The sequence below is a fragment of the Rhinatrema bivittatum genome, chromosome 4, assembly GCF_901001135.1.
Source record: "Rhinatrema bivittatum chromosome 4, aRhiBiv1.1, whole genome shotgun sequence".
NCBI lineage: Eukaryota > Metazoa > Chordata > Amphibia > Gymnophiona > Rhinatrematidae > Rhinatrema > Rhinatrema bivittatum.
This window is the reverse complement of record NC_042618.1, coordinates 38257068-38268977: the sequence shown is the minus strand read 5'-3', so window position 1 is coordinate 38268977 and position 11910 is coordinate 38257068. Positions and strand designations below refer to the sequence as shown.

The 11910-nt window shown below is 42.0% G+C and overlaps 1 protein-coding gene across 2 annotated transcripts in view; it reads left to right on the top strand.

Moving 5' to 3' along the window:
- MOK (MOK protein kinase) overlaps window positions 1-2239 on the top strand; it is a 161075-nt gene extending 158836 nt beyond the window's left edge. For both annotated transcript variants that reach the window (XM_029597967.1, XM_029597966.1), the window contains exon 12: window positions 27-2239. In XM_029597967.1, coding sequence (XP_029453827.1) covers window positions 27-101 — 75 coding nt within the window. In that variant the 3' untranslated portion in view covers window positions 102-2239. The remainder of the gene's footprint in view (window positions 1-26) is intronic.
- Window positions 2240-11910: the final 9671 nt, after the last annotated feature.

The window sequence follows — 11910 nt, the reverse complement described above, 5'->3', positions numbered from 1 at the left end:
AGTAATCTATCTGGTTTCTTTGGCAGCCTGAAAACCCGGAGGATATGAAGGTCTCTCTGAAAAAATTCCATTTACCAAACATAGAAAGAAAAGGAGGCTAGACCGTAACTTGGTTACTTCTGAATAGGAGCTCTATCATCAAATATTTGGAAGTTTATATTAAAAAAAAAAGAAAGCAATACTTTAAGCAGTGAAAATGAAATCGCTGGCTTCCAGGGTATGACAGATGCAGAGAGACCAGAAGTGCCTCGATTCGTGGAATCTTGATCTCCTGCAAATCTTCAAAACAATAACAATCTTCAACTCTATATGCAAAAGATATTAAACACTGAGAGTATAATATTTTACAGCAAGTTAAAATGCACTTTATACCAAACTGTACGATTTTGATTGTCAAAATGCTTTAGGGGGGCGGGGGTTACCCAGTTACATTTTTTTTTAAACTATTTGTAATTTATGTTTATATCAGTTACAAAAATAGATGTTTTATATTTTTGCTGAACTTGAATTTGTACATTTTGTATTGCTGAGACATGTATGATGTTAGCTTTAGAGCCAATCTTAGAATCAAATTTATATCAGAATCATTCATAAATGTTGAAGCTCAGTGCTTCTTAAAATATGCCTTCAACTGAAGATTGCAAAAATTTAGTTAAAAAAAAGAAAACATTAGGGGACCTATTTGTTAATATTGCATTATTGGAAACTGTTAATCACAAAATTTATTGCAGATTAAAGCAGCAGTAAATCATCTCATCGCAACTTTAAAACTTATAAATGCTATGAATTCAAAATTTGCAAATAGGAGATAATTAACTCATTCCCCCCATTCACTTATCCACAAAATGTAGAATATTTTAGTGCAATCTACTGACCTCTCAACATTTTTCTCCAAGAGGGAAGAGTGGCCTTAAGTGGCTAGCATGTTTCCTATCCTGTTAACCACTCACTCTCTTCCATAACCCCCTTCCCTCCTCCATCTATCCAAATTTTCAACACCCGCCCCCCCAACCATATACCCAACCTTCCTGCCCATGTCATCCTGATTGCTTCTCCAAACCCTTTCCACCCCTCTAACATACTCTGTCCCACCAGCAAGAAGAAGGGGTCCTGTTTTTCTGCCAAATTTCTGAGGCTTCACAAATGGTGCCATTAGGCATTGGTGGGGGGCAGGTTAAAGTGAGAAGCAGCACCATTTATAGCCAGTGGAATTTGTGAGTGGAGGATGCTAGGGTGGTAGGTCAAGGTGGAGGATATGTGATGGAGGATGGGAACCCATTGTGTACAAGCTACCCTGGGGTATCTACCTCCCATTCCCTGCTAACTGACCCTGTTATTTTGAGCTAGGTGGTGCAGGGGGAAAGTAAAGCTAGTCTTTGCTCTATATAGCTTTAGCTTTGTGAATTGAGCATAAAAGCCATTTTTCTTCTTCATTTAGTCAGCCAGCAATAGGGGTAATTCCCCAGCCAACCAGCAGATAGAGACAAAGAGTAACAGATTTGAAGATATCACTCTATATAGGCTCCCGTGCTACCTCAGCCTGCCAGTATTCTGTGTCTCCAGCAGATAGCAGGAGATCATATGTTGTGCTGTTAACTGAGGCCTGGTTTAGGCTGAATGAAATCTGTATTTATTCAAGAGATAGCGAAAAAGGTGCAGGCCCCAGCATGCCTCAAGTGGAGGCCGCGAGCGGGCTTGCCTCTGCTCACAGCGAAGGAGAAGCGGGCCCTGCCGTGCCGTGAGTGGGGTGGCCTCAGCTAGCGGCGAAAGAGAAGTAGACCCAGGCATGCCACAAGCAGAGGCCATCCCACTCACTGCGAAGATGGAGCAGGACACGGTGAGAGAGAGTGTGTGTGTGTGAGTGTGTGTATATCTATAAGACTGCGAGGCTGGGAGATGAGAGAGCAAGTGTGAGTGGGTGGGGGTGCTAGAGAGAGGGAACCTATGTGAGGGTGTTTGTTTGTGAGAAAGTAAAGAGCCTGTATGAGGGGTTGTGTGTGCACGCAAGAGAGAGAGAGAGAGAGAGTAAGAAGCTCGTATGAGGGGATGTGTGCGTGAGAGAGAGAGAAGAGCCCAGGCCGGCATGCGCGTAAACCCCGGTACACAATTAAGTGCTGGGGTTTGTAAAGGGCAGGGCAGGAGGTGGCTGCTGCACCAGGGAAAGGAATCCTGACACGTGCAAGTTGCTACTGCTCCGTTGGAACAGTAAGCAACAAAATAAGAAAAAAAAAAAAAAAGGTAAAGGAAAGGGTTTAGGGGGTGGGGAGGAGAGGAGAGGAGAGGGGAAGGAAAGGGAAGGGAGGTTAGGGTAGGGGGTAGGGAAGTTCCCTCCCAGTCCACTCCTTAATTGCAGCTGACTGGGAGGAAACTGGGGAAGGCCGCAATGTGTCACCGTGTGAAACTTGCATAATTCCCCCCCCCCTTGCGCGTAGCCCAATGATTTTATAATATGCGCGTGCACATGGACGCTCGCGCGCATGTATTAAAATCTACCCTTGTACGAGGGAATGTGTGTGTGCCAGAGAGGGGAGCCTGTGTGTGAGAATGAGAGACAGAGGGAGCTTGTGTGTGGGGCAGTTGAGAGAGAAGTCAAACTCTGGGCATGGAGATAGAGTGGAAGGAATTGAGCCTAGAGGGGGAGGGGAGAGATAGTGGCAGATGGAGGAATTGGAGCCTGAGAGGGCAAAGTGAAATGAGTCTGGACAGGGGAGTAGGGAGAGAGGGTGAAAGACACTCTTACAGTGAGCTAGGGAAATTCTGCTCAATTATTTAAAACTCAGCATCTTTAACTAATAACTTTTCTCTGTATTACATTTTAAATTACGTAAAGACTGTCATGTATATTGTGTAATTTTGACCCAATATAAACTATGCAGAATTTCAAATTTTTTTAAAATTTATACTTAATTAAAAAAAAAAAAAAAAACCAAGATCAAACTGGTTACAAAAAAATTTGAGACTAAAAGCACAATCATACAAGGTATTGAAACAGCATTATTAAATCAAGAAAACAAGTAGAGTCTCAAGATTATAAGGATTAAGGAGGGGAGACAAAATCAAAGGAGCAATAATAAAGAAAATATGAAACAATAGAAAAAAGCAGAGACAAGTAAGCCTATTATAAATATTCAATCACTGAGTTGACAAGGTGAGCATCCAGATATGACCTCAACTGCGCAGGATCAAAAAAAAAAATTTAGAATTTGAGTGAATAAGAACACATTTCCAAGGAAATCGAAGAATAAATTTAGCACCAAGAAAAATAACTAATAACTTCTTGGCGCATCAAAAGAAATGTTTTCCTCTTATCCTGGGTACCTCATGTGATATCTGGAAAAATCCAAACACGTTGACCAAGAAAAATAATGCTGTTTCAATACCTTGTATGATTGTGCTTTTAGAGTCTCCTATCTTTTCTGTAACAAGTTTGATCCTGTGTATTTATTTTTAAATTATAAATACAAAATTTAAGATTTTTGCGCAGAATCCCCCCAGGAGCATATACTGGGTATAACTTTGCCTCATTAGTGAATTTAGGTCATACATATCAGAAACTTTGAATTGCTTAAGGTGTATTAATAAACATAACTAGCTAACTTTCCCCATAACTTTAGGAGATAAGCTTTAGTCTCACTCACTCTGTGGCTTGAAGTTTTGGAGGCAATCTCTGCTGAAGGGAGCATACTTTCTTGGCCCATTACTTGTGGGCAAAGGAGGCTTGTCTGAGCTCTGGAGAAGAAAAGACAGATTTGACACGAGCAGCCAGATAACAGGTAGGACTTTCTTATGTGCAGCCTTCAACGACATAGAAACTCTTCTTTGTCGCAGGGATGATGTGTGAATGGACTTCTTCTGCCAGCCACCTCCCTGAACCCACTCCCCTGCTGCTTTTAACAGGCAGAGCATGCATATGTAACAGCTCATGCATAGTTAAACAGGAGCACGAAAAAGGGGGTCTCCATTTCAGAAAGCTGGACCTCCCTTCTGGCGCATGACCGCTTTTACCATGTGGCAACTCCTGACCAGCAAACTTCCCTGGCTGGGGCAGAACTCCCCTGTCAGCCAACCTGTCTGATAAGCTCACCTTTTTTGGATTGGCTGTTTTTGTCTCCAGGCAGATTTGGGTTCCTTTAGCAATCTGGGACCTGTCCCTGATACACAGTCCTGGGCTGTTTCTTAGGTCAGTGTTTACAGAGAGAAGCTGTATTCCTTCAGAAAATCAGGCAGATCAGATAACTCAGTTACGTACTGTTATTCTGGCCAAAGTTCCTCATCTTTGTATTTCCCTCCATCATGTGAAGTTCGTATTTTGTTGCATACAGTGAAACTTCAAGTATCTCCTACAGTCCAGAAGCTTCACGCTCAAGTATCTTGTTGAAGACACCAGGAGACCCATAGTGTAGATTATATTCAAATATGGCAAAGCACCTTGGAAACATTTTAGATTTTGTAGAGCTTAGCAAGCATGCTGTGTTCTGAGTTACTGTTATCTCTGTACTGTCAGATTTTGTTTGGGCACATAGTAGTCAAAATATAGAGCGGTCTACATGCTGACTTGAAAGATGAGTTGTGCAATATTGAATCAGACTTTGCAACTGACACCTAGCATGGTATAATTGATGACACTTAGGGGTAGATTTTAGAAATTTGCACACATGCATACTTTCGTTCACACACCAGGCGCGATCAAGAGTACGCGGTATTTCAATAGATACGTGCGTAGCCGCGCGTATCCATTAAAATCCGGGATCAGCACGCACAAGGCTGCCCAAAATCAGCAGCCTGCGCGCGCCGAGCCGCACAGCCTGCCTCCGTTCCCTCCGAGGCCGCTCCGAAATCAGAGCGGCCTCGGAGGGAACTTTCCTTCGGCCTCCCCCCCACCTTTCCCTCCCTTCCCCCACCTAACCCACCCCCACCGGCCCTATCTAAAGCCCCCTCACCTTTGTTGTACAAGTTACGCCTGCTCGAAGCAGGCGTAACTTGCGCGTGTTGGGCCGGCCGCCGGCGCATCAAGGTCCGGTACAGGGGCTGGTCCAGAGGCTGCGGCCACGCCTCCGGAACGCCCCCAATGACGCGCCATTCGCGACATTCCCCCCGGAATGCCCACGATGACGCGCCGGCCGCAACACACCCCCAACATGCCCCCCCAGGAAAGCCCCAGGACTTATGTGCGTCCCGGGGCTTGCGCACACCGCCAAGCCTACTCAATATAGGCTTAGCGCATGCAGGGGGAGTTTGGGCCAGGTTTTCAGGGGGTACGCGCCTACCCCTTTGAAAATCTGGCCCTTAGTATGTAAGAAAAATGGGTATGGTTTCACTATTTGGACTTGGTTACAATGGGACAATAAATGATTGGCAGCAGACCCTAAATAAGGTCTATGATTGGACCGATTATGTGACAATAAGAATAATGATGTGATGTAAGAATGCTTGCCATCAGGGAATTAAGCATTCATTGGTTATATGCCCTGTTAATGAAAAATATTAGAGATTAGCTCCAGGAGCTAAGGGGTTTAGATTGATGGATAGAGCAACTGTGCCATATCCATGTAAAGTTCTCTCTGTAATAAAGACAATGAAAGATGAAGTGTATCATTATTTTGAGAAGAATAACTATTGGTGGCTATAAAATAAGAAATGGAAATTAACAGTTGCTCGGTGGAGATGTTTAAATTTACCATGTCCTCCAGCAGCTGTGATTAGGCTGGGAGGGCTTTTTTTTTTCCCTTGTTTGGATTGTATATCTGCAGTTCCTTGGGCAAGAGCTCATATGAGACCCTTGCGTAGGGCTACTATCCAAGAAAGAGATCTAGGCGTCATAGTGGTTAACACATTGAAATCGTTGGTTCAGTGTGCTGCGGCAGTCAAAAAAGCAAACAGAATGTTGGGAATTATTAGAAAGGGAATGGTGAATAAAACGGAAAATGTCATAATGCCTCAGTATCGCTCCATGGTGAGAACGCACCTTGAATACTGTGTACAATTCTGGTCACCGCATCTCAAAAAAGATATAATTGCGATGGAGAAGGTACAGAGAAGGGCTACCAAAATGATAATGGGAATGGAACAGCTCCCCTATGACGAAAGACTAAAAGGGGGGATATGATAGAGGTGTTTACAATCATGAGAGGTCTAGAACGGGTAGATGTGAATCAGTTATTTACTCTTTCGGATAATAGAAAGACTAGGGGGCACTCCATGAAGTTAGCATGTGGCACATTTAAAACTAATCGGAGAAAGTTCTTTTTTACTTAACGCACAATTAAACTCTGGAATTTGTTGCCAGAGGATGTGGTTATTGCAGTTAGTATAGCTGAGTTTAAAAAAGGATTGGATAAGTTCTTGGAGGAGAAGTCCATTACCTGCTATTAATTAAGTTGACTTAGAAAATAGCCACTTCTATTACTAGCAACGGTAACATGGAATAGACTTAGTTTTTGGGTACTTGCTAGGTTCTTATGGCCTGGATTGGCCACTGTTGGAAACAGGATGCTGGGCTTGATGGACCCTTGGTCTGACCCAGTATGGCATGTTCTTATGTTCTTGTGTTCTTCCCTATCTAGATGGGACCCAAGATCACAGGATTATGTGATCAAGCTTTCCATTTCAAATCAAGTGCTCCCAACATTTTATAGAAGGTAGTAGACAGAGTCCACTTCTTGGCTAGTAGTAACATCTGATGCCAACCTTCTAGGTAGGGGAACTCTTTATCAAGGTCAAGTGGCTCAAGAGTCTTGGTCAGTAGAGGAGGCTGGATGGTCAGTCAACAGGCTGGAAACCAGAGCAGTTTTAGTTGGTATTGCTTGGTTTTACACCAATGATCTGAGGTCAGGCAGTCAGGATTTTGTCAGACAATACTACAGCAATAGTGTGCATAAACAATCAAGGTGGCACCAAGAGATACAAGATGTCAGAAGAGGTGATTCCATTAATAGACTGGATTAAAAAAAAAACACCTAATGATTTTGGTGTCACACATAGCAGAGGTAGAGAATGTTCAAGCAGACTTCCTTAGTCTCAACATTCTGGATCCCAGGGAATGGGAGCATTCAGAGTAGGCCTTCACTTATATTGTGATTTGTTTGGGAAAGCTGGGGTTGGATCTCATGGCAGATGGAAAAAACACAAAGGCAGAAAGTTGTTATAGCAGATGAAGTGAGCACAGGTCAACAGGAATAGATGCCCTCATTTAACCGTGGCTGGAACATCAACTTTTTTATATTGTGTTCAGGAATCCTAGGGCTGAAGCAAGATTGACTCTACCTGCAGGGAGGAACCCTGCAGTTTCTCACCATCAGCAGGCAGACAGGCAAAGCAGAGACCAGTCAGGAATTTCACCTATACCAGCCCATGTTCCCCTCAGATTGAGCCTCTGGGTATCAGAGCCGATAGGGCTTAGACAAAGATCTCTGCTGATGACTGGAAATGTGATCCAAAGCCAGGCTACTGCAGTAGGCAGGCAACAATCAGGCGTATCCAGTGTCCAAGCAAGGGTCAAGGCAGGCAGTGATCAGGCATATGCATTGTCCAGGCAAGGGTCAAGGCAGACTGGCAGTGATCACGTGTATCCAGTATCCAGGCAAGGGTCAAATTGGGCAATAATCAGGTGCATCCAGAGCCCAGGCAAGAGTTGAACCAAGTGTCCGAGGGAGAGGAATTGGGACGGATAGGGCAGAGACAATCAGGTAAAGCAAGAGCAGATTGGGCAGATGAGGACTGGAACAGGCTGAGATGAACAGGGTGGGAAGCAATACCACTACACATGGTAGTTGGACCTGTTGCTGAGGTGAGTTGCATCTGGGGAGCTGCCCTTATATAGGGCAGCACTGGTGACATCACTGGGGACTGTGGAGACTTTCCTGCCGCGGTCCCTTTAAATGGGGAGATGTTCGCACGCATGCCTAAGAAGCACAGCACATTGAAGCCACTGGCATCCTGTCATGTGGTGTGCTGGTGGTGTTTCGCCACATTCTGGGAGCAGCATGGCCCTAGAGGTAAGGGCAGCAGTTCATGGGCAGCCCATAGACCACGATCTCAATCACAATAACCGCCCAGTACCTAATGTATTCCAGAAACCCTCAAAAAGTGCAAACACTCACAAATCACAATAGGTTTCACTGGTCAAAATTATTCCATTTAAATTATAACCACATATCCAGTAAACTCTCATATATGCTTTGTAGGACTCACACTCAATGAGTTTGTCTTTATATCAAACTCATAATTATGGTTGTTGGTCCATTTGCTTTATTTAATTGATAAAAAATAAAAAAACTTATAAAATTAGTTATTACGAGGTTTTCCTAAAACCAACTGAAGCTAACGCCCTCCGATAATAATCCCACCAAGGGTGGATCATTGGAGAAGGAACAATGGAGCAAAATATTTGTAATCCATACACAAAACTTTGCAATATGTTGAAAACAATCCCATATAGATAGTCATATGAGAATTTCAAAAACAATACTCATCTGTACTTGATGAAGCAAAACAGTCCCGACACAATCATGTTTCGGACCACCCAGTCCTGCTTCAGGGGAAACCGCTCTTCAAAAGCAAAACTCCATCTCCTGTAACGACTTCAGTTAAACACCATTTATTTCAAAGACTTACGTCTCAGTACTGAGTGCAGACCGCACAGACAACTTGTCGATTTAGCCACAGTTGTAAGTCTTTGAAATAAATGGTGGTTAACTGAAGTTGTTACAGGAGAGACAGGCTGAGAGAGAATTTGAAAAGAAGTTGGCCAGAGAGGCAAAAACTCACAGTAAAAACATTTTTAAATATAGCCAAAGCAGAAAGCCTGCGAGGAAGTCAGTTGGACCGTTAGATGATCGAGGGGTTAAAGGGGCACTTAGAGAAGATAAGGCCATCATGGAAAGATTAAACGATTTCTTTGCTTTGGTGTTTACTGAAGAGGATACCCGTTCCAGAGAAAGTTCTCATAGGTAATGATTCAGATGAACTGAAACAAATCACGGTGAACCTAGAAGATGTAGTAGGCCTGATTGACAAACTGAAGAGTAGTAAAGCACCTGGACCGGATGGTATACACCCCAGAGTTCTGAAGGAACTAAAAAAAAAAAATTCAGATCTATTAGTTAAAATGTGTAACTTATCATTAAAATCATCCATTGTACCTGAAGACTGAAGTGTAGCTAATGTAACTGCACTATTTAAAAAGGGATCCAGGGGCAATCTGGGAAACTACAGTCCAGTTAGCCAGACTTCAGTGCCGGGAAAAATAGTGGAAAGGGTTCTAAAGATCAAAATCACAGAACATATAGAAAGACATGGTTTAATGGAACAAAGGCAGCATGGCTTTACCCAAGGCAGGTCTTGCCTCACAAATCTTCACTTTTTTGAAGGAGTTAATAAACATGTAGATATAGGTAAACCAGTGGATGTAGTGTATTTGGATTTTCAGAAGGCATTTGACAAAGTTCCTCATGAGAGGCTTCTAAGAAAAGTAAAACGTCATAGAATAGGTGGTGATGTCCTTTCGTGGATTACAAACTGGTTAAAAGACAGGAAACAGAGAGTAGGATTAAATGGACAATTTTCTCAGTGGAAGGGAGTGGACAGTGGAGTGCCTCAGGGATCTGTATTGGGACCCTTACTGTTCAATATATTTATAAATGATCTGGAAAGGAATACAACAAGTGAGGTAATCAAATTTGGAGATGATACAAAATTATTCAGAGTAGTAAAATCACAAGCAGATTGTGATAAATTGCAGGACCAGCTTGTGAGACTGGAAAATTGGGCATCCAAATGGCAGATGAAATTTAATGTGGATAATTGCAAGGTGATGCATATAGGGAAAAATAACCAATGCTGTAGTTACACAATGTTAGGTTCCATATTAGGAGCTACTGCCCAGGAAAGAGATCTCGGCATGATAGTGGATAATGCTTTGAAATAGTCAGCTGTGTTTGCTGTGGCAGTCAAAAGGGCAAACAGAATGTTAGGAATTATTAGGAAGGGAATGGTTAATAAAATGGAGGAAGTCATAATGCCTCTGTATTGCTCCATGATGAGACCACACCTTGAATACTGTGTATAATTCTTGTCTCCGCATCTCAAGAAAGATATAGTTGCGATGGAGAAGGTACAGAGAAGGGTAACCAAAATGATAAAGGGGATGGAACTGCTCCCCTATGAGAAAAGACTAAAGAGGTTAGGGTTGTTCAGTTTGGAGAAGAGACGGCTGAGGGAGGATTTGATAGATCATAAAATCATAAGAGGTCTAGATCGGGTAAATGTAAATCAGTTATTTACTCTTTCGGATAATAGAAGGACTAGGAGGCATTCCATGAAGTTAGCATGTAGCACATTTAAAACTAATATGAGAAATTTCTTTTTCACTCAACACACAATTAAACTCTGGAATTTGTTGCCAGGGGATGTGGTTAGTGCAGTTAGTGTAGCTGGGTTTAAAAAAGGTTTGGGCAAGTTCTTGGAGGAGAAGTCCATCACCTGCTATTAATCAAGTTGACTTAGAAAATAGCAACTTCTATTATCAGCATCAATAGCATGGGATATACTTAGTTTTTAGGTACTTGCCAGGTACTTGTGCCAAACAGCATCTCGGGTTTGATGGAACCTTGGTCTGACCCAGTATGATAATTTATGTTTCATAAGAAATTGGTTCAATTTGTGTTGTGGTTTGGCCCTTGAGAGGACTTGCTGGAGCTAGGAAAAGATATTCTTGGTGATGGTAATAGAAACTTTCTTGCATTCTCAAAAGAGCTCTACCTCATTGGCATACTTCAAAGTATGGAGGCTGTTTAAGGATTGGTAGTAGTCTAAACAGATTGTTGCTATACATTTTGCAGTTTTTGAAGGAAGGTTTGAACAGGTTCAAGTAGCAGTGATTGCTTATCATAGGGACCTTGTCTTCTCATCTGTGTTTCGTTTCCATAGGGAAGTGAAACATATTAAGCCACCTGTGAGAGAATTGGTTTTATCCTGGGACTTGAATTTGATATTATCATTCATTGCCGGGTATACCTTTTAACTGTTAAGGAGAATTTCAGTGAAGCTTCTCACATTTAAGGTGGTGGGTTTGGTAGCAATCTATTCAGCCAGGCTGTGGGAGACCAAGTGGAGTTTCCCTGGCTGGAGACAGAAAACCACAATGACTCCAGCATTTTTTGTTCAAATAAAACTATTAAACAATACTTCCACAATGGATTTATTTATTTTATTTTAAAGTATTTATTATTCACACCCTCCAAAGTTCAGGGCAGATGACAGTAATACATTCATAATTAATTCAAAGACATTAAAACAAATAACGTAAAAATAAGTCTTAAAATAAATACATTTAAAAATAGAAGTAAGAATAATAAAATAGATAAAAGAATGTAGGAATAAGTAAAAAGCATGGCAGTTTGTCTTGCATAGGTCTGGAAATGCTTGCTTAAAAAGATGTTTAATGCTTTTTAAAAGTCCTTTATATTGCTTAAAAGTCTGAGACTTGGTGGCATCACGTTCCATAGGATCGGGCCTGCGATAGAAAAAACACACTCATGGGTAATGACTAGTCTAGCACATTTTGGAGAAGGAATTTGTAAGAGAAGTTGATTTTTTGATCTGAGATTTCAAGAAGGAATGTAGAGGTGAAAAATTGCAGATAACCATGAATTTTTGTTATTATAAATGATATGTAGTATGGTCAGCATTTTGTATTGGATGCTACTGTAATTTAAAAAGAACTGGAGAAATATGATCATGTAATCTCTGGTTTGATATTAGGCGAGCCACTGGATTCTGTACTAAATTAAGTGGACATAATGATGATTGAGGTAAATCTAAATGGAGGGAATTACAGTAGTCCAATACTGTGAGTAGTAAGGATTGAAACACTGTGTGAAAGGCAGTAGGGTCAAGCAGCGGCTTGATGTG